Genomic DNA, 27422 nt, shown 5'->3' with positions numbered 1-27422 from the left:
GGGAGGAGTGGCCAACACTCCAGGGGACTGTGCTGTCATTCAGAGAGACCTGGACAGGATGGAGAGTTGGGCAGAGAGGAACCTCATGAGGTTCAACAAGGACAAATGCAGAGTCCTGCCCCTGGGGAGGAATAACCCCAGGCACCAGCACAGACGAGGGGTTGACCTGCTGGAAAGCAGCTCCATGGAGAGGGATTTGGGAGTCCTGGGTGACACCAAGTTGCCCATGAGGCAGCAACGTGCCCTGGTGGCCAAGAAGGCCAATGGGCTCCTGGCTGCAGTGAGAGGAGCGTTGGCAGCAGGGCCAGGGAGGGGATCCTGCCCCTCTGCTCAGCCCTGGGGAGGCACCTGGAGCCCTGGGGGCAGCTCTGGGCTCCCCAGGACAAGAGGGACGTGGAGCTGCTAGAGAGGGGCCAGCGCAGGGTCACGAAGGTGATGAATTGCTCCATTCAATATGTACGATCCATTCAATATGTACGATTACTCCAGTCAATATGTAAGACACATTGCAGGATTTACACACCAATCAGTTGGGTTCCCTCACCAGAGCTTGTCCCAAGGGCACCACGTGGGCACTACTGAAAGTTCTAATGCTTGTAATCCCCTACCCAGCATCCAAGCCTTTCCCCTCATTCATGGAGGGCCCCTTGCGCTTTTGGAGAGGTGACAGTGCTGAGAGCCCGAGAGAGCTGGGTGGTTGTGAAGGACCTGGGGAGCAGCTGGCCCCAAGGGCTCCTGCTTTGGGGTTTGGAGGGGATGATTCCAAGGTGTCCGGGTGGAGAGGGCGGAGAGTGTGCGGGGTGAAATCTTGGCGCTGTTTAGCTCGGAAAGACGAGTCTCCTCGCGCAGGAGCTCCCACGGACACGTTTATTGGCACTGCTCCTGCGCATCAAAGAACATGGCATGGAAGAGCACATGGAGGTGGCACCACCAGCCCCGCGCGCCCCGGCCCTGCCCCGTGCCCTTGAAGTCCACCAAAGGCAGGGGCTGCCGGGCCACGCTGCGTAGCCGGGCCACGGAGACCGGGGAGGGCGGCCGTGCCCAGGGTGGCAGCGTCATAGAATCACAGAGTGCTCAAGGTTGGAAGGGACCTCTAGAGATCATCTAGTCCAACCCCCTGCACACGCAGGGTCACCTAGAGCACGTGGCACAGGACTGCGTCCAAGCGGGTTTGGAAGATTTCCAAAGAAGGAGACTCCACAACCTCTCTGGGCAGCCTGTTCCAGTGCTCTGGCACCCTCACGGTCAAGAAATTTTTCCTTAAGTTCCTGTGGAATTTTTGGTGCTTCAGTTTGTGGCCATTTCCTCTAGTTCTATCAGTGGCCACCACTGAAAAGAGACCAGCACCAACCTCCTCACTGCCTCCCTTGAGGTACTTCTAGACACTGCTCAGGTCCCCTCTCAGCCTTCTCTTCTCCAGGCTGAACAGGCCCAGCTCCCTCAGCCTCTCCTCACAGGGCAGATGTTCCAGGCCCCTGATCATCCTTGTGGCCCTGCGCTGGACTCTCTCCAGCAGCTCCACATCCCTCTTGTACTGTGGAGCCCAGAACTGGACACAATACTCCAGATGTGGCCTCACCAGGGCTGAGTAGAGGGGCAGGATCACCTCCCTCGACCTGCTGGAGACGCTCTTCTTAATGCACCCCAGGATCCCATTGGCCTTCTTGGCCACAAGGACACACTGCTGCCTCATGGTCAACTTGTCGTCCACCATGACACCCAGGTCTTTCTCCACAGAGCTGCTCTCCAGAAGCTCGGTCCCCAGCCTGTACTGGTGTCTGGGGTTATTCCTCTCCAGGTGCAGGACCTTGCACTTGGCCTTGTTGAATTGCATGAGGTTTTTCACCGCCCAGTTGTCCAGTCTGTCCAGGTCCCTCTGGATGGCAGCGCAACCCTCTGGGGTATCGGCTAGTCCTCCCTGTCACCGTGGCGGCTGGCGATGGAGACGTCCTCGGTGCTTCTGCCTGCCCCTCTGCACTGCTGCTGCTGGGGACAGAACTGACGGCGGGCGACTCGTCGCGACTCGCCACTCCATGGCGCGGGGTTGTGATGTGATGGTGACACCACATTGATACCTCTGCATCTGATGACCCCTATGGCCTGGGGCTGCGATGCGATGGTGACACCAAGGCCCCACATAACGTCACGTGCAGTGGACTCCCGCAGGGCCCTCCCATGAAGGGGAAGGGGTCTCATCCCCGAGGGGATCATGCTGTCCCCAGAGCCACGCGTGCCCCAACCCTGGTGAGCCCGGCCTTGCCGCGCAAGTGCCGCCGGCTGTGGCTGCATCCCGGCTCCACTCACAGGCCCCGGCACAGCCACGGAGTGGGGCCTGCTGTGTCCACCCGTGGGCCCGGAGGCTGCTGGTGGCCTCGCGATGGGCTCCAGAGCCATGGGGAGCTCCGCAGGCACCACAGCGGCTCTGGGCTGGGTGACACCTGCAGCGCTGGCCCCGTCAGCCATTTTGTGGCAGTGACGTCCCCACCAGCGGCCTCTTCTCCCCTGTGAGGACACGGGGCACTGGGCTCTGCAGACCCTCGTGCTGCTCATGGCCTTGGCAGCCGCTTCCCAGCTCCCTTCTCCATGACAACTCCCAGGGCGAAAACCATGGCAACCCCTTGGTAACGGTGTAGGCACTTCCGCCCGTGTCCCAGGAGCTCGCGGAGCGGCTCGGAGTGGCCTGGGGAGGACCCTGCGGCCGGGAACGCACTTCCCGCTTCTGGCTAGCTTGGAAGAGCAGCTTTAGGGAAGAGCCCATGGTGGCAACATCACCGGCCCCTCAGCAGGGTGGTGTCTGCCCCCCGCTTCTATCCGTGCCTTTTATGGACCTTCCAGAAGCTTCCACCCATTAAAGATCAATCCCTAAACCTCTCCATTCCTGGTGGGCTGCTGCTCTGCTCCGCTCGCGCCACCGGGGTGCTCGGATCCTGCCTTTGCCAGTGCCCCCGCTCATGGCTTGTCCTGCGAGAAGGTCCTGAAGCAATAGGGAAACCAGGGATGGTCGTTGCCGGCTCCTTGGGCGGCCGTGCCCAAAACACAGCGGTCTGGGGACGCCGGGTGCTCCCCTGGCAGGAGCTGGGACCCGGTGCCCTCAGGCCAAGGCCGAGGTCTTTGCCCAGCCCGTGCCCTGGGCCACCCAGCAGGGACATCCCCATGGGCATTTTTCATGGTGTCTCTGCCCCAAGGAGCGCGTGCTGTGCCCGGAGCAGCAGGTGTCACCCCGCAAGGGTCCCCTCCTCCAGACGTGGTTCCTGCTGTGCTGGCCCCGGTCCCTTTGTGGGTGTCCGTAGGAAAGGCCACCTTGGCAGCTCTCCTGGTGGCCCTGGTGCTTCCATCCCCACAAGGCCCCTGCGGCAGCCCCTCGGTGCTGGGGTGAGATGCTGGTGGCCTTGGCAGCAGCCTCCCCACTTCCAGCCTCCTCGTTTTTCCATGGCAACCCCAGACACGAAAACCATGGCAACCCCTTGGCAACAGCACAGGCAACTGCGCTGGTTTCTTCAAGCCGGGGCCCAATGCGGGGCGAATACCCGGGTGTACCAACGCCAGGAGTTCCCTTCCTCGGCCCTTACCCCGCTGACCCGTTGCTGGTGATGGAGGAGAAGGGGTTGTCTTTCAGGCCCAAGTCAACCAGATGTGGTCATGTCAGCCTCATCCTGATCTCATCCTGATCTCCTCAGCTCACTTCATCCCAGAGCCGAGGACCAGATTCCCCGTTCCCGGCACAACCGTTCCTCTCCTGAGGGTCTGATCCGTCAACATGTGACCTTCTGAAGTGGTCTCAAAAACCTTTGCTAGGAGTTCTGCTGGTCTTGAAGCTGGTATGAGCAGGCCCCCTGGTTGTGTCTGCTCAACTCCGGAGGTGTCTGGGTGGGATGGAAGCCAGGTGTACCTGGATGTGCCCTCCAAGGTACCCATCCAGGTGTACCTGGATGTGCCCTCCAAGACGCACTGAGAGATGAGCTGGGGTTGTTCAAAGCCCCTGCAGGATTTCAGCTCTGCTGGGCTCAGCGGAATGGTCTGCTCTAACCATCAACAGTGGGGATGGGAGATGGAGGAGAGTCTAGGGACCATAGGCACAGACCGGAGTGAGGTCGAACAGTAGAAAAATCTAGGTGGATAATTCACAGAATCACCAAATTCCAGAATGGTTGAGGTTGGAGGGGAGCTCTAGGGATCATCTAGTCCAACCTCCTGCTGCAGCAGGCACCTGTGCTAGCAATTGGCCTGACCCGTAGCGACAGCCCCACGAAATTCCGGTGTGCCAAGAACCTCCCTCCGGTGCGACGTGATTCCGAGCATGATCCTGCGGAGCTGACCTGGCTTCAGGGGCTGCACGAGGTGTCCGCGCTCAGATCCGCTCTGCCATGGAAACCTGCCCTCACCCCTGCTCTGGGAATCCCTTGGGAAGGGGATATTTCATTCCCAATGCATGAAAATAACCCGGGATCTGGAAGCATCAGGCTGCTGCCCCCACCCCACTGCAGGCAAACGCTGCACAGTGGAAATCACCATGACCCCCTCCAGACCCATCCGAGTGTCTCCTCCAAACAGCCTCCCCGTGGTTCAGAGCTCCGGTGCCTGCAGCGTTCCCAGGCCTCTGGTTGGCATTTGCGAACAGAAGGGACCCAAGATTCCCGTCTGCTCAAGCCGTTCTGTCGCCTCGTCCTCAAACCCAGGCTCGGAGCGACGCTGGGGAAACACTGCCGGCGTTTGCCATGAATAAAACCAATCCTATGGAAAGGGCTTTTGAATGAAACCCCTGTGTCACTGTCGGCGGAGGCACCGGGGCCACCCGGGCGCGCTGGGGGGTTTCTCCACCTCGGGGGTGGCCTCAAGATGGCAGCAATGCCATGCGGCATCCGCGTGCCATTCCCGGGGCGCGGGTACCGCTCCGAGCCACCCTCCCGTGCAGGGGACACCCCCGGCCACCCCTCCCGGTGCCATCCCCCTGCTCCGGCACGTGCGGCTCCTGCTGCTCCTCTGCAGCGACAGGAACATCTGCCCGAGGCCCTGGAGCTGCCACTGGCATCCCGGGACCCCCCGGCCCCGCTCCCCGGCACGAGTAAGTTGGTGCCTTTGCCCCTCGAGCAGCCGGGGCGCTTGAAGCCGTTTCCTACGAGCGCTGCGAGAGGTGCTATTAATAAATCCCGTCAGATTTTATCGCTTCTCTCCGTGCCAATGAAGAGGGTGGTTTGGAAAAGCGGCGGGGGGAGGAGGGAATGCGGGGCGGGGGGGGGAAACCTGTTTCTCGGGAGCGTTTCGTAGCCGGCAGCTCGCGCTCGGTGCAGGAGCATGGGATGGCTCAGCAGGCTGCTCAGCCAGCTCTCCTGTGAGTCCCGGGGCGCAGGGGGCTCCCGGGCGGCGTCGGCGCGCGGACGCGGGAGCATCCCGGGCGTCTCCGCGGGAGGATGCCGGCGGGACGGGAGCCGGGGCGCGGGCAGGGCGATGGGTGCGAGGGGAAGGGTTGGGGCAGGACGCGGCGGCGCAGGGGAGGCCACGAGGAGCCTGGGGCCCTTCAAGGGTTTGCGGCGCCGGAGCAGCTCGGCTGGAGAGTGGGTGTGAGCGGAGATGGAGACGGAGCTGCCAGCGGAGCGGGACACGGGGAGCCGGAGCCCGGCAGCGGCTCCTTCCTGCCCTTCTCTCTTGGCGGGGAGAGGTCCTGGCGGGTCCCTCACCGGGATGCTCCTCATGGCAGGTCCCTATCAGGGATGCTCCGGCTGACATGTCCCTCTCAGGGATGCTCCGACTGGAAGGTCCCTATCAGGGATGCTCCGGCTGGAGCGTCCCTCACAGGGATGCTCCAGCTGGCAGGTCCCTATTGGGAATGCTCAGGCTGGCAGGTCCCTATCCGGGATGCTCTGGCTGGCAGGTCCCTATCAAGGATGCTCCGTCTGGCAGTTCCCTCTCAGGGATGCTCGGGCTGGCAGGTCCCTATCAGGGATGCTCCGGCTGGAGTGTCCCTCACAGGGATGCTCCGGTTGGCCTGTCCCTCGCAGGGACGCTCCGTCTGGCGTGTCCCTTGTCAGGATGCTCTGGCTCTCTTGCCGCAGTGGGAACTGGAGGCCTCCGTGCCCGGCTCCCCGCTGGAATGGGCTCCCCGGGCTCTTTGCAGCTCTCCCTCCCAGGTGTCACCCCACGGAGGGGGTTAACTTGGCGCAGGAGGACAGCGGGCATCACGCTCGGTGCCCCACGCAGGAGCCGTCACGGGGGGCACCTGCCGGGGCCAGACGGGCAGGGGGACTTCCCGGGCGGTGCCGGGAGGCCCCTGCGGCTCCCGGTCGGTGCCACCTGCCGAGCGGGCGGCCCAGGGCAGCGCTCGGCTTTGCGGAACTGCCCGGGCGCCGCTGCCCTCCCACTTCCCCTCCGCGCCGCGGTTCCGGCTCCTCCGCGCTCCCCGGGCCCCCCGGCACCCGCGGGGGTCCAGCGCATCCCAGCACGTCCCTCCTCCTCCTCCAGCTCTCCCTGAGCCCCTCCGCATCCCTCCCGCTCTCCAGACCCCTTGGAGGTATTAAGTATTTTACCCACAGTGTTCAGTTTGGGCAGGACCAGCTCCAGCCCTGGGGCCAGGGCTTTTGTCACCGTCCAGCTGGGGACAAGGAGAGCTCTGCTACGTGGGGCTGAGCCAGGGACACGGAGCCGCCCCGGCTGGTGCCCTCCAGCCTCGGGGACGGCTGCAGCGGCGTCGCCGCGAGGGCCCCGCGCGCGCGGGGCGCTGGGGCCGGAGGCTCTTGCACCATCTCCCTTCCTGTCCCCGGAGCTCCCGTCCCGCAGTCGCCGGCAGCCTCGGAGCGGGACGGGCCCTGGGCTCCATGCGGGCGGCCTGGGAGCTCCTCCGAGGTACGAGAGCAGCGCCCCAAAACCGTCCCCGTCCCCCAGCGCCGCCCGGGGTTCCTGATTCCCGGTGGGTGCCGTTCCCGGCCACTGCCTCCGCCTGCCCGTCTCCCTCCTTGTCGTCTCGCTCCCCTCCCGGGCATCAGCAGAAGCCGGTGGCCCTGGTGGCCCCATGGGGCCTGTCGGCGCCCGTGGCCCCGCTCGCAGGAAGTGGGCAAGCGGGGAGGAGCGCGCGCGCCCGCCCGCCAGTAACAACCCGCGAGATAAAATACCTGCCGCGCGGCCGGCCCTCCCCCGGGGCGCGGGCTCCCACGCGGCGCCGCCACGCACGGGGCGGCCGGAGCCGGCGGCAGGAAGCGGCACCCGCCGGGGCGAGCGGCGCGCGCGGCGCGACGGCCGCGCCAGCAGCCCTGGGCCGCCCGGTACCGAGGTAGGCAGCCCCTCGACCCCCATTGCGCCCCGCGGTGTTGGCACGGCGGCGCTCCGAGCCTTGTCCCCCGTGGGACGTTACGGCTGTCACCGCGGGCCTCGCCAGCACCCGCGCGCCCAACCTCCGCCTTGGGGCGCGGGCGTTTTTGCTTGCGCTTTCCCTTTCCCTGCGCGCCCGGGGGTTTCAGGGCGCCCTCCGTGACACGCGGTGCCCGCGCGGTGCCGGGGAGGCCCCCGGTAGCCCCCGACCTCCCGCGCTGGCTGCCTTGGCGCCGGCGCGGGGCTCGTGCTGCCCCCGGGGGCTGGGGAGAGCGGCGCGTGAATCACCCTGCGCCTTCCCTCGGCGCAGCGATTACTCACGCGCCGCTCCTGCCTGCCGAGGGGGACGCTTCCGCGTGCGGCCTCGCCTCCGCCCGGCCTCGCCGGCCTCCGCGCGGCCTCCCGCGCCCGGCACGCGGCCCCCGGTGGGAAACCTGCCCCTCGGCACCCCCCGGGGCGACATATCCGAGGGGGGGACCGCGGGGACGGGGGGTGTCTCCGCTGGGGGCTGCCGCGGCCTCCCGCTTTGGGGAAGTGGCCTCAAAGAAGGAAGCAGGAGCGCGACGCGCTGGGAAGGCCGCGGGAGACCCTGCGGAGTCGCTTCGGGCTTTGGGTTTTGCTCTGCTTTGCAGCTGTCCGGCTTGCAAGGTTTCCTCGTGAAAAAGAAATGCCAAAAAGAAGAGTTTTGTGGCAAATCTGCTCGCTGCGAGCAGCCCCGTGGAGGGGACAGTGCCTCCCAAAGGCCCCAAACCTGGAATTTCCACCCGGCAGCAACGGGGCGGCTTCACCGCTGGTTTTTATCTCCAGAGGCCGAAGCGGTGGCACCTTTGGGGCTGGAAATCCCCCTCCCCATCCCTTCCTGCTGCCGAGATAGAGGAGCTCAGCGCCGTTCCCGAGGCTGCGCCGCCGCCGGCCCCGCTCGCGTGGATCTGGGGAGGGCGACAGCCAGAACGGGAGATTCCTGCTTAAAAGCGCATTTTAGCGCCTTTGGTTTCCCAACAGAAAGGTTAGAAAGTTTTGGAAGGGAAAAAAATGCCCCCTTGGCTTCCCGTTCTGGGGAGACGCTGTCGCTGTGGAGCGGCCGGCGAGCGGCAAAATGAGCCGCTTCCTTGAACTGCAGGGGTTATTTTCCCCCAAAACGCGACCCAAAGAAACTGCCCCCGAGTTTATGCGGATTCGGAGCCGGTGCTGGGCTCCCGAGGCCCTGGGATGCGGCTGCGTGCGGAGGCCTCCGCGCGCTGCAGCAACGCGGGTCGGCTTTGCGGTTCGCGCAGCTCAGGGGGACTTTGCTTGGCCTGCGGGAGCCGGGAGCGATTCCCGACGCCAGCCCCCTCATCCCGGCCTTCTTCCCGGGCCGGCCGCCCGCCTTTCCCGGCCGCGGAGCCCTGCGTTCCCGCCGGAGCGGAGCACGGGGGGGATTTGCCGCGGGTTGCTTGGTGACGGCGACGCTCAGGACCCGCCGCTCGCTTTCCCAGCCCTTTCCCAAAGGCGGCCGGGAAAACCGCCCACCCTCTTCCCGGGAAGCCGCTTCCCTCTCCGACGGGAGCCTCCGCAGCGCCGCTCGCTCCGTGTTTTTAGCAGCCTCGTGCGAGCTTCGGTTCGGGAAGGGGCTGCCCGGCTGCGGGGGTGACATTCGTCCCGTCTCCTGTCCCTGTGTCATCCCCCCGGTGCCGACAGGACCTGCCCCGGTCATCCCTGTTTGTGGGGGTCCAAACATCCCCCCAACACCAAATAATTGTGAGGATTGACGGGGCCATGATGCGTCATGGGAGGGTTAGGAGGACGGAGGGGAAGGCAGGTGCCGTGGCCTGGGTGTTTTGAGGAGGGAAACGTTATTTTCGCCCGCGTTCAGCTGGCGTTGGGGTGGAAAACCACAGAAAACCGCACGTTTCCAAGCAAAAAGGGCGTCTCGAGCCCAAGCGCTCCGTGCGCGTTTCCCTGCTTTGATCCGCGGAGGATGAAGCGGCCCTGGAGCCGGATCCTGGCGCCGCGGGTGTCCCCTGTCCCCGGGGCTGCGCTGGCACCTGCGGCGCGTCGGAACCGCCTCCGCAGATGGTCCTCTCGCCGGCTCCGGATAAACAGCGCGTCCCCGCGCCGGGAACACGGAGATCTCTTCCCTCCCGGGCCTGAGTCACCCGCCGGCGCGGAGCTGCCGAGCGTGGGCTTGACGGCAGCTCTTGGGGATTGATCCTAATTCCTTGTGTTCCTCGGTGAGGCCGGATTGGGCCCATGCACTAGCTGCTCCGTGCAGCCCTTCCGCGGCTCCGAACCCCAGCTAACGCTGGGGTTCGGAGCCGCGGAAGGGCTGCACGGAGAGGCCGAGCTTAGCAGGGACCTCCAGGGATCATTCCCCCTTGGAGACCCCTCTGCTCCAGCCCAGGATGCCGATTCCATGCTCCTTCCCCATCCCGGGGGTCCCTCCGTGCTCAAAGCCGCTCCGCGCCGGCGGCGCCTTCCCTGCTTAATCATTAACCCGGCACCGAGGCAGGTCCCTCCCGGAGCAGCTCTCGGCTTCTTCCCGTTCTTCCCACCTCCCCTTCCCGGTATCGCGGCGCGTGGAGCGCCCCAGCCCCGCGGCGCTCGCCCTGCGGCCGCCCGGGCTCGGTGCCGACGTGCGCGGGGGCGGCGGGGGGGCCCGAGCCTCCCCAGCGCCTCGCGGCCTCCGTTGATATTTAGGGAAACGGAGGCAGCGCCGCCGAGCGCGGCCACTTCCCAGCGGCCGCCTCTCGCCCCACGTCCTGCCTTTCTCACGCTGCCCCTAAATCCGTCCTCAGACGGAGCGTGGCTGCAGGGTTTGGCTTTTCGGCCTCTGAAGAGGCTCTTGCCTTTGCAGGCCTCCTTCCCTGCCCAAACCTGCTGGAAAAGGTCTGATTTTTTATAACTGCCTTAGTAAAATGAGCCTTTTTTCTACCTTTTCCCTTCCCTTCCCTTTCCTTCTTCCCTTCTTTCTCTTCTTCTCAATCCTTCCCTCCTCCTTCCTCGTCCCTTACTGGGATCTCCATACCCCATCCCACCTGGGTGTCCCAGTTTCCCCGTCCCTCCAAGGCTCCCCATGTCTTCAGATGTTTCCCCGTGGAGCCCAGCGCAGGGCTCCCATCTGTTAGCGTTGGCAGCAGGGCCAGGGAGGGGATCCTGCCCCTCTGCCCAGCCCTGGGGAGGCACCTGGAGCCCTGGGGACAGCTCTGGGCTCCCCAGGACAAGAGGGACGTGGAGCTGCTAGAGAGGGGCCAGCGCAGGGCCACGAAGGTGATGGAGGGACTGGAGCAGCCGTCGTGTGAGGAAAGAGTGAGCGAGCGGGGCCTGTTGAGCCTGGAGAAGAGAAGGCTGAGAGGGATCTGAGCAACATGGACAAGGACCTGGGGGGAGAACGTAGGGAGGATGGGGCCAGGCTCTGCTCGGTGGTGGCCAGTGACAGGACAAGGGGTAACGGGTCCAAGCTGAACCCCAGGCAGCTCCATGTCCATGTGAGGAAGAACTTCCTTGGTGTGAGGGTGCCCGAGCCCTGGCACAGGCTGCCCAGAGAGGCTGTGGAGGCTCCTTCTCTGGAGATGTCCAACCCGCCTGGATGCCCCCTGTGCCCCGTGCTCTGGGTGTCCCTGCTGGAGCAGGGGTTGCACTGGGTGATCCCTAGAGGTCCCTGCCACCTTAGCAATTCTGGGATTCTGGGATTCCGGGATTGTGTGACCTGTGTGTGTCTCCTGCAGGGAAGGGATGCTCTGCTCCTAGCGGCCCGGGTGTCGTGAGGATGTCGGCCCTCCCGGAGACGCTGGGTCGCCAGCGGAGCAGCTCCTTCCGCAGCCTGGCCGGGACGCTGGAGAGCCCCATGGTGATGCTGCCGCTGGAGGCCGACCGCGAGGAGATGCGCATCCTCAAGGTGTGCTTCTACAGCAACAGCTTCAACATGGGCAAGAACTTCAAGCTCGTCAAGTGCCCCGTGACCACGGAGATCCGGGTAGGTGGCCGTGGGGACACGCTGGGGCCGGGTTGCGAGGCCCTTTGTGCCCCAGTGAGCACGTGGATGTGTGTGCCCGTGGTGGCTGTGCTGGGTTATCCGCGTGGTTGCTCCAGCTGCATTGCTGCAGCCTCCCCGGATAACCCGGAGTGAACTGGGGTTGTATCCATGAAGATCCCAGTGCCAAGCTCATTTCTCATGGCCATAATGTGCAATGCTGGCATCCTGTGGCCACTATGGACCATGCTAGTGTCCCATGGCCATAATGTACCAGACTGGTGTCCCATGGCTGTAATGTACCACATGGGTATCCCATGGTTATAATGTACCATGCTGGCATCCTCTGGCCACCATGGACCCTGCAGGTGTCCCATGGCCACTGTGTACCGTGCTGGTGTCCCATGGCCATAATGTACCAGACTGGTGTCCCATGGTTATAAGGTACTAGGCTGGTGACTCATGGCCACCATGGACCATGCTGGTGTCCCATGGCCATAATGTACCAGACTGGTGTCCCATGGTTATAATGTACCAGGCTGGTGTCCCATGGCCACCATGGACCATGCTGGTATCTTCTGGCCACCATGGACCATGCAGGCGTCTCGTGGCCACCATGGAAAATGCTGGTGTCCCATGGCCATCATGTACCAGGTTGATGACCCATGGCCATAATCAGCTATGCTGGTGTCCCATAGCTAGGATGTGCCAAACTGGTATCTCATTGTCACCGTGGGCTATGCTGGTGTCCCATGGCCATGAGGGGCTGTGCTGGTGGTCCCATAGCCATAACATATCAACCATGCTGGTGTCCCATGGCCACAGTGTACCAGGCTGGTGTCCCATGGCTTTGTGAGAGTGACAGAGCACTGGAGCAGGTTACCCAGAGAGGCTGTGGAGTCTCCTTCTCTGGAGGTGTTCAACACCCACTTGGACACCATGGCTCCAATGGGCTCTAGGTGACCTTGCTTGTGCAGGGTGTTGAACTGGATGATCTCCAAAGGTCCCCTCCAGCTTTAGTCATTCTACAGCTTTAACTCTCTGCTCACTGCAACACTTGGCCTGCGCAGGTCACTGCCAGCCCCTTTGCAGGCAGTGGGGAGCAGCAGAGAAGCCACCAAGCCTGGCAGTGCAGGGCCACCATGGGGACACCCATTCCCATTCCAGGGTGTCCGTGCAGCTCCCCAGAGCCTCCCTCATCCCACCAGCTGTGCCAGGACCTGCTCAGACCCATCCTGCTGGGTGCTAGGTCACAGATACCTGGGAGATGGGAGATGCCTGGGAGACTGGGAGATGCAAAGATATTTCTTCTCTGTTCTCTTCCCCACTCCTCTCTTCCCTGGTGAGGATGTGGGGCGGGTGTGAGCCGGGCTGTGCTCTGCCACCAGCGTCTGCTCTGGGGCTTCCTCATGGGGTGCTGCTGTGAATCAGCACTGTGAATCTCCACTGGAGAGCAAAGAAGGCAGGAAATGACCCCGTCAGATTTCATCCTGGTCTGAGACACCAAGTCAAAGAGCTTGGGCAAGACACCTCAAGGCTGCGGGTTGCTGCAGAGCAGGTTGACCAAGGTCGAGGCATCTTTGGAGGCCCCAGGTGGAGCCCCTTGGGGCTAATGTCTGTGCGTGGAGCTGTGTTCTCGCTGCAGGGACATTTCTGGTGTGGTCACGTCGGGTTTTGTCTTCAGTTTTGAGCTCTCTGCGTTCACGCTGTAGACACAGGCAGGGCCCTGCAAAGGGCAGCTGCGAATCGCGCTGCTCGGGTGATGGTGTCAGCCCTCACGGCTGCTTTTCCCTGCCCTCTGCCAGGAGGTGATCAAGTCCATCCTGGTGAGCGGCCGCATCGGGCCCGACATCAAGCTGGCCGAGTGCTACGGGCTGCGCCTGAAGCACGTCAAGTCGGACGAGATCCACTGGCTGCACCCGGACCTGACGGTGGGCGAAGTGCAGGAGAAGTACGAGTGCCTGCACCTGGAGGCCGAGTGGAGGTCGGTGGGCAGGGACCCCGGCGGCCGGGGCAGCTCTGCACCCCCGTTAGGGGTGAGGGACCCCCGCGCAGAGCCGAGCGAGGGGCTCTCCTGTGCTGCAGGTATGATCTCCAAATCCGCTATCTCCCGGAGGATTACATGGAGCGTTTCAAGGAGGACAGGACCACGCTGCTCTACTTCTACCAGCAGGTCAGAGGGGTTCATGGTGTCTCCTGGCCTCAAGCCCAGTGCAACGTCGCTCTGATGGGGTGCACAAGGCTGCTCCGGCCACCCCAACTCGCCTCCAGAGCCCCTGCCCCAGGAGGGCTTCTCCTCCTCCCCAGCCCTCTAGTTATCATCCACCAACCCCAGGACCTTGTGGCCCATTTGCACCATCTCCTTGAGGCTGCTCCGGCAGCAGCCGCTGCTCCCAGCTGTGCTGAATACAGCCATAAAGCTCCTCATCCCGCTCCTGGGGGTGCAGAATAGCTGCAGGATGTGTGGGTGGGTGCTCCTGATGCCAGGTTCTCCCCTGCAGCTCCGCAGCGACTACATGCAGAACTACGCCAGCAAGGTGAGCGAGGGCATGGCCTTGCAGCTGGGCTGCCTCGAGCTCAGGTAGGTGCCTCCAGAGCGGCCCCGTGGGCACCTTGGGGAGCCAGAGAGTTTGGGGGGAACAAGGGGGAGCTTGGATGGTGTTTGTGGTGCCTGGTGCTTTGGGCTCTGCTCTCTGGGGACAGCAAACTCAGGGGGACAAACTCTTCTTGGTGGTGGCCAGTGACAGGACAAGGGGTAACGGGGACAAGCTGAACCCCAGGCAGCTCCATGTCCATGTGAGGAAGAACTTCCTTGGTGTGAGGGTGCCCGAGCCCTGGCACAGGCTGCCCAGAGAGGCTGTGGAGGCTCCTTCTCTGGAGATGTCCAACCCGCCTGGATGCCCCCTGTGCCCCGTGCTCTGGGTGTCCCTGCTGGAGCAGGGGTTGGGCTGGATGATCCCTAGAGGTCCCTTCCAGCCTCAACCGTTCCGGCATTCTGGGATTCTGCGATAGGGTCCGAGCACAGGGACAGAGGGACATGTAGGGGGTGGCTCCGCGTCTCGCTGATGTCCCTCCCTTCTCGCAGGAGGTTTTACAAGGACATGCCTCAGAACGCCCTGGATAAGAAGTCCAACTTCGAGTTCCTGGAGTGAGTAGACACAGCCAGCACAACCCCACAGCCTTGGGGTCCCCAAAACTGCCCCACTACCCACACAGAACCCCTTTGCCCCTAAATCCCCCCTTCTGGCCGGGATCCTGCAGACAGACCTTCAGCACCGACCCTCCTCATTTCCCTGCGACGAGGAGTTAACCCTGCTGACGTGACCAAAGGGTACAGAGAGAGCAGGATGGGTGCCCTGCTTCCCTGTCCGGGCAGGTTTTGAGCTTGTTCCCTGCACTGGCAAGACCCCTGTGTTGGCACCCCAATCACCTGGCCCATGTCCCCCCAACATGTCACCGCTCTGTGTCCCCATGGATGCTCCACTTGGCTGTTAACATGCACTGGGACTCTCTGCCTTCCAGGAAGGAGGTGGGCCTGGACCTGTTCTTCCCCAGCCAGATGCAGGAGAACCTGAAGGTGAGCGGTTGTGTCCAGGTGTGCCCGAGCAGGGAGGTGTGTGTTCATGTGTGGGCACAGGTCTGCACGTGCAAGGCACGCGCACACGTATGCAATGGGACGTTCACGTGCATCTTTGCACACGTGTGGCCTTGCAGGCGCACGTCCCTGCGTGTCTGCCACGCTCGTGTTCACACGGAGGTCTGCACGCACATGTGCAGGTGCTTGCACACACGTGTGCATGTACATGTGTGCTCATATGGCCGTGTGTGTGCATTGGTGTGTGCTTGTGGATTTGCAGACACATGTGCATGCCCATCTGCCCACACATGTGACATTGTATCTGCATGCACACTTGTGTGCATATGCATGTGGATGGATATATGAATGCACAAACATCTGCTCATATATGTGAAACTCTATTTGCATGCACACACATGCATAAGTAGATATGCACGCGCACATGCACCATGCATGTGCACGTGTGGATCCACACACGTATGTGCATGCTTATCTGCCCCATGTAGAATGTGTGCATAGATGTATGCACACACGTGTGTGTGTGCATGTGTGCACACGCGTGTGCGTGTGTGCAAGGCTGCGCTCGCTCCTGCTGCGAGCGCAGGGGCTGCCCGCGGGGTGACCGAGCGTGCCCGCAGCCCAAGCAGTTCCGGAAGATGATCCAGCAGACGTTCCAGCAGTACGCGCTGCTGCGGGAGGAGGAGTGCATCCTCAAGTTCCTGCACACCCTCGCCACCTTCGCCAACATCGACCAGGAGAGCTACCGCTGCGAGCTCGTGGTGAGTCCTGGCAAGAAGGCCAAGAAGGCCAATGGGCTCCTGGCTGCAGCAGGAGGAGCGTTGGCAGCAGGGCCAGGGAGGGGATCCTGCCCCTCTGCTCAGCCCTGGGGAGGCACCTGGAGCCCTGGGGGCAGCTCTGGGCTCCCCAGGACAAGAGGGACGTGGAGCTGCTAGAGAGGGGCCAGCGCAGGGCCACGAAGGTGATGGAGGGACTGGAGCAGCCACCATGTGAGGAAAGAGTGAGCGAGCGGGGCCTGTTGAGCCTGGAGAAGAGAAGGCTGAGAGGGATGTGAGCAACATGGACAAGTAGCTGAGGGGAGAACGTAGGGAGGATGGGGCCAGGCTCTGCTCGGTGGTGGCCGGTGACAGGACAAGGGGTAACGGGTACAAGCTGAACCCCAGGCAGCTCCATGTCCATGTGAGGAAGAACTTCCTTGGTGTGAGGGTGCCAGAGCCCTGGCACAGGCTGCCCAGAGAGGCTGTGGAGGCTCCTTCTCTGGAGATGTCCAACCCGCCTGGATGCCCCCTGTGCCCCGTGCTCTGGGTGTCCCTGCTGGAGCAGGGGTTGCACTGGGTGATCCCTAGAGGTCCCTTCCAACCTCAGCCATTCTGGGATTTTGTGAAAACGGACCTGGCCTGACACCGCTTGGGGTGGCACAGACCCAAGTCCACCCTGCTCCGGGCCCGAGGTGTTGCAGGCTGCAGCGTGTTGGGCCTGTGTGGTCCCTCCAGGTCGGAGAAGGGCCCTGCTTTTGGTTACTTAGTGCACGGGCACAGCCACGGGAACCCTGGGAAGTCTCTGCAGGGCATGGCTGATGCCTGGAAATTCCTTTAGTCCCCACCAGGGGAGGCAAAAAAAAATCCAGATCCCCTGAAGAGGGGATTCCTGATCCTGCATGAAGTCCCAGAGGGGAAGTGGCAGCTCAGAGGGGATATTTAGTGTTTTTCCCCATTCCCTGCAGTGCGGAGGGGACCCTGGTGGCCCTTTTTGGAGGATGGTGACAACCACAAGGGGCTGGGGTTGCAGGAGGGGTTTGGGGTGGTGGAAACCCCCGGTGCTGCTTCCACGAGGACAAGTGTGTGCAGGGCTGGTGTGGCCGGTGCCTGGGAAGCTGAGGTCTGGGCCAAGGAGGAGGCAGAAGACCCACGTGTCTTCCCTTATGTTGCACCCTCTGCCAGCCCCAGCACCTCTCCAAATCTCTCCTTGAAGGCGATTTTCCCCCGGTGTCCCACACTCATCAGGGCAGGCACGGAAGGAGCTGGCTCCAGAGGGACCCCCTCGAAAATTTACCCCGTCCTTCTGCTTTCCTCGCAGCAAGGGTGGAACATCACCGTGGACCTGGTCATCGGGCCCAAGGGCATCCGGCAGATGACGAGCAAGGAGGCCAAGGTAGGTGAACCGGGAGCCAGGGGCAGCACAAGGAGCCCTGGAAGAGCATGGCAGGATCCCGAGAACGCTCTGATCCCTGGAGTTTGGACGGAGCTGGGGTGCCCACGGCACGTGAGTCGCGTCACGGGGTGCCAAGGAACACGGAGGAGACCCCAGGGAGAGCAAGCGGTGGCCGGAGTGATCCGGGCCACGTCTCTGGCCACGCGTGTGCGTGCGCGGGGCTGGGAGCATCAGCCCCGGGCGGCTGCGTCCCGGGGGAGCTGACGGCCTCCCGTCCTCCCCCAGCCCACCTGCCTGGCCGAGTTCAAGCACATCAAGTCCATCAAGTGCTCGAGCGTGGAGGAGGGCCGGGCCGTGCTGCAGCTGGCGCTGGCGGGCACCCCCCAGGTGAGCTGCAGGGGGAAACACAGCTGTAACGAGCGTGCCGGGCTCTGCGGGTGCGGCGCTGCTGCCAGGGATGATGTGTTTTCTCCCTGTTGAACGGGATGTTGTTGAGTGGAAGCAGGAAGGACTGGATGGCCTCCGGGTCCCTGGGGTGGGTTGGTGGTGGGCACAGGGGCTGGGGAACCCTGGGCACTGGGACGGGGGAGTCCTGGGGAGATTGGGGCCCAATCTGAGTGGGGAAGAAGGTCTCGGAGATGCTCTGACCTACCTCAAGAGGAGGGGAAAAGGGGAGGGAGCCCCAGTGTCCCCCAGGCCTCGTCTCTGGATGCACAGGGCTAGGGGGTCCCTTCTGCATGCCGGGCCCTGGCTCAGCTGGACCCTTGTCCTCACTGTCTCTCCTAGTCCCTGGCCATCAAGACGTCCTCTCTGGCCGAGGCAGAGAACATGGCTGATCTCATAGACGGCTACTGCCGGCTGCAAGGGGACCTGGACACCTCCCTCATCGTTTTCTCCCGGAAAGGTGAGCATGGAGCCGAAGGGTGGTGGCATTTCCAAAGCAGTCTGCTTTCCTGCAGACCAGTTCTGCATCGTCTTCACGGGGAGCTGTCAGGGTGCATGGGCTGACCTGCCCCACGTCTGCCCTGGAGGCAGCACCGTGGCCGAGGACGGGCAAGGGAGGACAAGAGGTCCCCAGGGTCCGTCAGGGACATCTGGTAAAGGTTTTCTGCTCTCCTCTCTGCAGAGAAGGAGAAGAGGATCAGCCTGCCACAGATCCCGTCCCAGTAAGTCGCACATGGACCTCAGAGTGAGGCTGCTCACCCATCCCAGTGTTCTCCCTATTCCATAACCGGAGCCTCCTTCTGCCCCACAGGCACCTAGATGAGAGGAAATCCGTGCTATCAGACAGCATAAGCGTGGGTGAGTTCCAGGCTCATTTCCTTCCTTCATGCCAGCCCGGGGTGTCAACAGGGCTGTCCCACAGCCTTTCTGAGAGGGGCCATGGGGGGATTTGGTTTTGGTGCAGGCGGACACCCCTGGCTCTTTGCGTGTGAGCAGAGATGCTGCCCAGCATCCTCCTGTGGGCACAAAAGCCAGGGCTGCTTCCCGTGCTCCCATGGGACGTGATACCCTTGGGAACACCAGGGGACCCTCACCATGAAGGGCCAGACCCGTCCGGGACACTGCGGGAAGCGTGTGTGCCTGAGGAGCTCTGTGGATCACTACCTGAACCCTCTTTCTTGCCCTAGAGTCTGATATTTATGCTGAAATCCCGGATGATCCCTCAAGACCAAGGTCTGGAGGTAGGTGTCACCCTGCCAGCTGCCCCGATGGGGCAGTGTGGGGCCAGAGCAGGACTCCCAGGACAGGACCCCCTGACCTCACATAGACATGTGCCAGCTCCCCTGCTCTCCTGTCACACACCTCCTCTCACATCTCCCATTTCACCCCATTTATTCAGCCCTCAACCCCGCTAGGACAGATTCCCCTGGCCCTGCATCTCCTCCTCTTCTCCATCTTCCCATGCCCCAACCAGACCCACTCTTTTCTTCTGTGTTTCTTCCCTACCCCAGTTTCCCATCCTGGCCTCCCCAACCCCTCTCCCAGCTCCAAAAGCAGGGAGGAAGACTATGCCCACACGGCTCACCTTATGACCACCCTCTTCCTCAGAGAGGGGCTGAAGGAGCAGGAGTTGCTCTGCAGGCCATGAAGTGAGACCCGTGGCTCTGCCTTTGGTGAGAGCCTCATGGAGGGGTTCCCAAGGGCCACCAAAATCCGCACAGTGTGAGGAGCAGGACTGGGGGGCAGCAGAGAGAGGAGCTGGCAGCACCCACTGCTCCTGCTCTGTCTCCCTATCCGTGAAGCCCAGTACTATGGGATTTCCCGGGAGGACGTCGCGCTGGGCAGGATCCTGGGGGAAGGCTTCTTCGGAGAGGTCTACGAGGGCATCTACACCAACCCGGTGAGTTTGCTCCCCTCTCCGTCTCCCCAGTGGTGATGGCCGAGGGAAGTGGGGTGCAGCAGGATGGGTGAAACGGGGAACCTCCCCCTGCTTCTCCTTGCAGAAGGGGGAGCGGATCAACGTGGCCGTGAAGACTTGCAAGAAGGACTGCAGCCCGGAGAACAAGGACAAGTTCCTGAGCGAAGCGGGTACGCGCAGTGTCCTGGGCAGCTCTGAACTCCTCCCGCATCCCAGGACGGGGTTTGTGCCACGGCCGCCCACCGCGGATCCTCTCTCCTGCTCTGAGATCCCTGATGCCCGATGCGGGCACGGGGCTGGGCTGGGCAGCAGGATCCTGCCCTGTGGCGAGGGCTCTGCTTGCAGCACTCGGTGCAAGGGCTCAGAGGGGAGCTGAGGGGCAGGCTGTCCCCTCTGGATCTCCAGCTCTGTCGTGCTGGGAATGCGACGGCTCGATACAGAGCAGCACTGGGAGGGAATGGGAAGGGACGCTGTGGGGCTCGTGCCTTGGTATCTTCACTGCCAGCAGCACCCAGGACTGAGAAAGGCAACGCGGGTGGCTGGAAGAGGCAGCTGCCCTGAAGGGCCCGGGGGAGAAGAGCTTGCAGGCCAGACCCAGGCTGCCAGGGCCTGTGGAGGGGCCAGTCTGCAGGGGATGAAAGTGCTGGGGCCTGGAGATGCTCCTGAAGGCCACTGAAACCCTGCAGGAGAGCAGCCAGCCGGCCACAGATCTGCGGGAGCTGGAGCTCGGCAGGTTTTTCCAGCTCCCTCGCAGAGGTGCTGGGATGTCCCTGGCCATTCCTGCTGCCCGGTCATCTGCCTGCTCCGGCTCTGCAGCATCGCTGTGCCCCTGCAGCCCTGGAGGAAGGGGTGGGTTCCACGGGGCTCGCTGTGTCACGCTGGTCTCCCCGCAGTGCTCATGAAGAAGCTGGACCACCCCCACATCGTCAAGCTCATCGGCATCGCGGAGGAGGAGCCCACCTGGATCATCATGGAGCTCTACCCCTACGGAGAGGTGAGCAGCGCTGGGGAGCCCTATAGCGAGACCCCCCAGCCTCCCCCCGGCCCCACGGCGCTGGGCTGGGCTGCCCAAGCTCGTCCCTCAGCCCTGCTCTGCTTTGCAGCTGGGGCAGTACCTGGAGCAGAACAAGCACTCGCTGGCCGTGCCCACGCTCATCCTGTACGCGCTGCAGATCAGCAAAGCCCTGGCCTACCTGGAGGCCATCAACTGTGTGCACAGGTGACACGGGCCGCGGCAGGGAGGCTCGGCCAGGGGACCTGCCACCTGGAGGTGGACACTGGGGAAAGGCAAATTCCAGCGTGGGTGACCTTATAGTGGAGACGGATGGGACAAGGAGAGCAGCCCTGCTCTCAAGCCCTGGCCCATTGCGACGTGTGGGGTGTTGAGTGTTAACAAAAATGCTGTCCTGGGGGGAAGCAGGTCCTACCTCCCTCCAAGTCCCTCTTGAGAGCTTGGGGAATGCTGAGAGAGGAAGGGATAGGTAGGGACCTGGGACCGGGATAGGTGGATGGGAAAGCAGGACCATGCCATGTGGGCAAGCAGGTTGGCAGCACCTTTCGCTGTGGAGCAGGCCTTTGGCGCCAGGCAAGCTGCTTTTCCAGGGATGAGCTTGTCTCCTGGCCTCAGGTCCATCCCTTCTCCACGTTCCTCCTTCTCCCCAGTCAAGAGTCTTTCTCCTTGCAGGGATATTGCCGTGAGGAATATCCTGGTGGCCTCTCCGGAATGTGTGAAGCTGGGTGACTTTGGGCTCTCCAGGTACATAGAGGATGAGGAGTACTATAAAGGTAAGCAGTGTGCTACGGACCTGGTGGCCCTGGAGGCAAGAACCAGCGTGTGATGGGGCTCAGAGCAATACCAGGGGAGCTGCAGGTGGGCAAGCGAGGGGTGGTGGGAAGGGGCCAGGGCTGTCCCAGCAGGGGTAGGTAGCAGAGGACACGCAGGGGTCCTGTCCCCCTGCCCTGCTTGCGTGTGGCTGCGGTGGGGAGCATCTTCTGCCGCCTGCTCTAACCGTGGCCGCTGTCTCTGCCCCCGGCAGCATCCGTGACCCGTCTCCCCATCAAGTGGATGTCACCGGAGTCCATCAACTTCCGCCGCTTCACGACGGCCAGCGACGTGTGGATGTTTGGTGCGTGGTGGGGTAGGGATGGAACAGGCTCCTTGTCCTCCTCCCAGGGCACTGTGTTAACCCTCACGGCCAAATGCAGCTCTCGGCTTCCTGTTGTAAATCCAGAGGCGTGATATTATCCCAAATATGCCTTCTGGGAAAGATACCTAAGAAGAAGGTTTTCAGGACAGATCTCGGTCCTCCTGCAGGGAATCCAAGACCTTGGTGTCTGGTCAGGGAGGCCAAGTTAAACTCCACTCCTTGCAAATCTCCATCTCCCTGCCTGTCTGCCCCTTGCCATAGCCTCTAGTGCTCCCCTGTCAGTCTGTCCATCCCTAATAGTCCCGTGCTCCCCCGTAACACAGGAGCTTGGCTCCTTTCAGACCCTTGGAGAAGCAGGGAGCTCTTTTCTCTGCATTTGCCGCCTGGAGAACAGAAACTCAGAGTAGCCAAGTGACCTGCCTGGACGTAGCAGAGCACGGAGCTGTGACCAGGTCTCCAAACGCCCGAGAGGGTGGTGATTCCCTGCCTAGCTCCCATAGCACCCATAGAACTTGCTCTCGTGCTCCAGCATCCCCTTAGGCACCCCATGGGCACCAGCCTTGCCTCCTGGCGTGCCCCCCTATCCGTGGCATCTTGTGCCCCCAGCCGTGTGCATGTGGGAGATCCTGAGCTACGGCAAGCAGCCCTTCTTCTGGCTGGAGAACAAGGACGTGATCGGGGTGCTGGAGAAGGGCGACCGTCTGCCCAAACCCGAGCTCTGCCCGCCCGTCCTCTACACCCTCATGACGCGCTGCTGGGATTACGACCCCAGCGAGAGGCCCAAGTTCAAGGAGCTGGTCTGCAGCTTGAGGTGAGCGGGGCCCCAAAACTGAACCCGTGCAAGGGGCGAGGACTCGAGTTCTCTGGCAAGCCCCAAAGTCCAAGGGCTGCTTGTGGGCCTCTCCCCAGCTTGTGCTGCTCGTGGTGCTTGGGGTGCAGCGGGCAACGTTCGCTTCTCGCGTGCAAGCGGGTATCGACTCTTCTGTGCACAGTATGAAAAGCCTTTTTGGAGAATCATCCATTTTTAATTCTGAAACGGCGGATAAATTGACTGCACAAAGCTTCTCTCAGCTTTGCAGCAGCTTCCACGTCTCACGACGTCCCCAGGAGGTTCCTCGGGAAGTTTGGGCCAGTTCACTCTTTAATCCACTATATTTGAGCCGTTTTCTTTCCCAGGAACCAGGTGGGAAGGAGCTGAGTGGGGCTCGGAGGCTACAGCCGGTGCCGGAGCTGCTTGGAACGTGCTGGTGCTGGCAGCCTCCTGTTTTCCATGGCACATCCAGCTTATGAATCCCCCTGCACCAGACACGTGTCTGGCTGGATGGGATTCTGCTAATCCCCCCTCTTTCTTTTTTTCCCTTCACCTCCCCGTGCAGCGACATTTACCTGATGGAGAAGGAGCTTGCCAAGGAGCAGGAGAGGAATAATCGCCACCGGCCTCCCAAAATCATGGAGCCACCGTCATTCCAGGAGCCGCCACCAAAGGTGAGGAGGGGACAGAGCCCGGCATGGTCAGCTGGGCAGGACACGAGGGACCAGCCCCTCTCTTGCATGCCCGAGGGTGCTCTTGCCAGCTCGGTAGAGCCGTGGTTTTGCTTCCCCCAAGGACATGGGGATTCCCTGCCTGCGAGCAGATGAGTCTCCCTGAGCTAAGGTAGCCAGAAAAGACATTTTATTGACCTGCCTTTTTCCCTCTCCTCCCACAGCCCAGCAGGCCCAAGTACAAACCGCCACCCCAGAACAACCTCCTGGCTCCCAAGCTGCAATTCCAGGTAAGGCTCCGTAGCCGGGATGAGGCAGTGGGCACCTGAGCAAGGGATCCGACACCTGAAAGCAGCACCTGGGGCTCGAGCCGTGCTCCAGCCCGTGGGGCAATTGCCTTGGTGGAATTGGGGTCCGAGACACGTGGCTGCCAAGCCGCCCCGCGCCGCCGCCGCCAGCCCCGTGCCGTTGAGAGCTTCCCTTTGCCTTGCAAGCAGGAATCCGCTCCACCTCGGATCCAGCCCGGCTCTAACCACGCGCTCGTGCCCTGTGTTTTGTTCGTGCTTTGGAGCTCGGAGAGAGGCTTTTGCCCCAGGGAAGGGGGCCCAGGGCGCCCACCACTTCACCCGTGCAAAGAGGAGGGATTCGCTGCTCTCTGGTGTCCCTGCGGGCTGAATTTGGTGGCCCTTTCCATGGGGACGCAGGGAAGGCCCCTGGGAAGAGTCATGGGAGCTGAGGGGCAGAATTTGGACAGGGTTTGGCAGAGTTTCGCAGTGGGGCAGACTCCTGGGGTGTCACCACTGGGATGCCACCGTCTTGGTGGGACGGTGTCTGCCCCAGAGCACCGGGGCAAAGTCTGCAGCAACAGCTTCAATTTGGGGCTCTCCTTCCAGGACGGGTAGGGGTTTGGGTAGGGGACTGAGAAGAGGCCACCCCCAGGCTCAAGAGAATGTCCCAGCCAGGGGACAGAGGAGGAGCCCCCATTCCCGAGCCACCGCCGGGCGCTGGGATGCGGGAAGCGCCGTCTCCCCACACCCTGGTGCCAAAGCCCCTCTCCCACGCGCGCTCCGCTCGCCCTTCCATCCCTGCCTCCGTGTGTCCGTCCCCACTAACGCCCCTCGTCCTGGCCCCGTGCCCCGCTCCGTGCCGCCCCCGTGCCCTCCGCAGGTGCCCGAGGGCCTGTGCGCCAGCTCGCCCACGCTCACCAGCCCCGTGGAGTACCAGTCGCCCGCGAGCTCCCTGCGCACGCCGCCGCTCAACCGCCACCACGTCCTCAAGCGCCACAGCATGAGGGTAAGAGACGCTGCCCCGGCCTCGCTGCCCCCGAAACGTCGTCTCCTGTTGCATGCGGGGCAGGAGGGGGGTCCCGGGGGGGCTGCACCGTGCTCTGCTTCGCTGCGCCTGCTCCTAAATGCTCCCGGCTTCCCCACGGGAGGGTCGGAGCCTCCGTGCTGCCCCCGAGGGCTCTTCCCTCTTCCACGGTGTCACCTCCCCGCGAAGGCAGCTCCCGCGCGCGGTTTGCATGCGCCGAGCGGGACGCCGTCCCCCGGTGTCACCGCGCTGTCACCGCCGCCTCTCGCCCTGCCAGGAGGAGGATTTCCTGCGGCCCAGCAGCAGGGAGGAGGCGCAGAAGCTCTGGGAGCTGGAGCGCCTCAGGATGCGCCAGGTCCTGGACAAGCAGCAGAAGCAGATGCTGGAGGACTACCAGTGGCTGCGGCAGGAGGAGAAGTCCCTGGTGAGCCCCAGACCTGCCTGGCTTTGTCCCCCGCAAGGCGCCCTGCAAAATGTCCCTGCTTACAGCAGCGCCTCGGGGACATTTTTCCCCCTGAACATTTCACAGCGTGGCTTTTCCACTTACTGCAGTCATTAAGGTCACTTTTCACGGCTGGAAAACCTGGTTTTCCCCAGGAAGAACGGCCGCTGGCGTAACCAAAACGCCTGCACCTCCTTATTTTCCGCACTGTGTTAAAAATTTCGCAGAGAGGCTTTGGGAAATGAATATTTTGAAACTCGGGGAATTTTTAAATCCTTGCAATCTCATTTTAATGGGCTTTTGTAACACTTTTTAAATAAGGAATTAAGATAGCTAATGGGTGACTAATGCATCAGCTTTTAGTGAGACAGGCCTGGAAGAGGAAAAAAAAAAAAAAAAGGATCTTTTATTAGATCAACTGACGTAGCTGGAAAAGAACCAACCCAATTTTCAGCAGCACCACCCTGATCTGGGGGCCGAAGCAGCTGTACGTGATGAGCAGCTGGAGGCAATAGCTTGAATTAATCTTAATTATTTTGAGCCGCAGTTGGAGGAGGCTGGTGGCCCTGGGGCAGGGAGCAGATGGGGAGGATGGGATGGAGCTGGGGAAGCTCTTCCTTGTGGAGCAGGTAGCGGGATGCAGGGGGAGAAGGATGGGCTGTAAACTGTCCCCTATCCCTCGGCCCAGCAGAGCTGGGAAAATGTGTTCCCATCATTTGTTTCCACGGGTTTCCCAGAGTTTGGTCCTGATGGATGAACAATGCTTTTTCCTGGCCCTTGTCAGGCAGCTCAAGAGGGGCTGGTGCTGCTTTCCCTGCTCCAAAGTTGTGGGATAAAGTCAGAAAATGAGGAATTTTTGCTGGGGAGGAGAGGAGCAGCTCTGCGCGCTCGGTCCCGCGTTTCCCCTGGTGTCCCATGTCATCCAGCGAGGCGGCCGCCCATCCGGGTGAAAATCCACGTGAAATCAATGGGGAGAAAGCCAAAAATCCCCACTGAGACTTGTGGAAACCAGCTAGAAAAGAGGGAGTCGCTCAGAGCAACTTCCTGGGAAACCTGGAGGCGTCTCCCAGCCCCATTCCCCCCGGGACAGAGCTGGGAATGGGGCAGCACCTCCCGGTTCCCCCCGATCCCGGTGCCTCTGACGAGGCTCTTCCCGCTTTGCAGGACCCCACGGTGTTCATGAACAACAACCTCCCTCCGGTGAGTGGTACCAAGGGGGCTCGGGGGGACGCCGGTGGCCGGGGGCGCAGCGGGACCTTCTGCTGGGGACACCGGTGGTGGCAGCGGTGCCGTGTCCGAGCGCCCCAGCACTGCCCATCACTGTTTTATTGGGGGGAAAACACACCCGGAAACGTTAAGGGGTGAACCCTGCTGGTCCTGGCGCGGGCCCTACCGAGGGGTTTCTCCTCTCTTTGCTGCCTCCACCTGCAAGCTGCGGCCTCTTAACTTGCTCCGTGTTTCTTCCCTCGGCAGCTGCTCCCGGAGAAGGAGACGGATTACAGTGAGTGCCGCGGCCGTGGGGCCGGGCGGGGGGCAGCCCCGGGGGTCTCCCTGTGGCGATGCTGCGGGACGGGGCAGCATCCTGGGCAGTGACCCTCCTTCCTTTCCCTTACTGACGCCGTAGCGGAGTTCACGGGACCACCGCAGAAGCCCCCGCGCCTCGGCGCCCAGGTGAGGCCTCCCGGCACCGCGACACCCCATCCCGCTCCTCCCGGATGTCCCGGGAGCCTGGAGGCAGCTCCGGGCCTTCCCTCCGGCTCTCCGGTGCCCATCGTGTCCCCCCCTTTCCCGGCAGTCCCTCCAGCCGGCCCCCACGGCCAACCTGGACCGCACGGACGACGCGGTGTACGGCAACGTCATGGAGCTGGTGCGCTCCGTGCTGCAGCTCAAGAACGAGATCAGCCGCCTGCCCCCCGAGGGCTACATCCTGGCCGTGAAGGTAGGCAGGGAAGGGGCTTCCCCATGGCAGCGGGGGGCTGGCTGCTTCCCCCAGCGTCCTCCTCGGGAAGGCCCTACGGAAGGGAGCGTTTTCCAGCATTTCTGGTTCCTGCATCGCGTCCTTGGGTCAATAACGGGGGCGTTTCCAGCGTTCTCCACTTCTCCCCGGGCCCTGGAGTCGGTGGAGCGTTTCCCACCGTGTCCTGGTCCCCATACGGTCGCCGAGCCCGCGGCACGCGCTGCTCCACGCCGGGCGGATCCAGGCGCGCGCCGGAGCCTGGAGCCATCCCGGCCCTCCCGCCTTCCCCGCAGAACGTGGGCCTGTCCCTGCGGAAGCTCCTCGGCAGCGTGGACGAGATCCTGCCCGTGCTGCCCGCGGCCTCGCGCACCGAGGTAGGGCCCGCGCGGCCCCGGGGCGGCCCGGGGCGGCCCTGCTGCCGCCTCCGCGTTTCACCCCCGCGTGTCCCGCGCAGATCGAGGGCACCCAGAAGCTGCTCAACAAGGACTTGGCCGAGATCATCAACAAGATGCGCCTGGCGCAGCAGAACGCCGTCACCTCGCTGAGCGGCGAGTGCAAGCGGCAGATGCTCACGGCCTCGCACGCGCTCGCCGTGGACGCCAAGAACCTCCTGGACGCTGTGGACCAAGCCAAGGTCCAGGGCAACCTGGCCAAGCTGTGCTTGGAGTGAGAGGAGCGGCCAGGGAAGGGCCGGAGGAGGGTTGGGGAAGGAGAGGAGGAGGGCGCG

General features: G+C 62.9%; 1 protein-coding gene across 2 annotated transcripts; it reads left to right on the top strand.

Moving 5' to 3' along the window:
* The first annotated feature begins 5238 nt into the window (after positions 1–5238).
* LOC104578163 (protein-tyrosine kinase 2-beta) lies at positions 5239–27407 on the top strand. 2 transcript variants are annotated; one of them, XM_088530748.1, is made up of 31 exons: positions 5239–5329; positions 11004–11251; positions 13054–13232; positions 13334–13421; positions 13750–13829; positions 14334–14396; positions 14771–14825; positions 15464–15604; positions 16920–16994; positions 17280–17381; positions 17781–17898; positions 18121–18160; positions 18250–18296; positions 18626–18679; positions 19241–19338; positions 19442–19526; positions 20250–20350; positions 20460–20575; positions 21041–21141; positions 21393–21482; positions 22110–22314; positions 22880–22988; positions 23210–23275; positions 24153–24278; positions 24574–24720; positions 25903–25938; positions 26212–26239; positions 26363–26409; positions 26534–26677; positions 26989–27069; positions 27150–27407. In XM_088530748.1, the coding sequence occupies exons 1-31, from the start codon at positions 5293–5295 to the stop codon at positions 27363–27365; spliced, it is 3123 nt and encodes a 1040-aa protein (XP_088386874.1). In that variant the 5' UTR covers positions 5239–5292; the 3' UTR covers positions 27366–27407. The 2 variants fall into 2 exon arrangements, with proteins under 2 accessions (XP_088386874.1, XP_088386875.1); XM_088530749.1 differs by lacking the exon at positions 24153–24278.
* Positions 27408–27422: the final 15 nt, after the last annotated feature.

This window comes from Tinamus guttatus, unplaced genomic scaffold (genome assembly GCF_059628265.1).
Source record: "Tinamus guttatus ecotype Peru unplaced genomic scaffold, ASM5962826v1 Tinamus_guttatus_pri_ptg000386l, whole genome shotgun sequence".
Classification (NCBI taxonomy): Eukaryota; Metazoa; Chordata; class Aves; order Tinamiformes; family Tinamidae; genus Tinamus; species Tinamus guttatus.
Note: the sequence above shows the minus strand (reverse complement) of the source record. Positions and strands in the feature narration are given on the sequence as shown.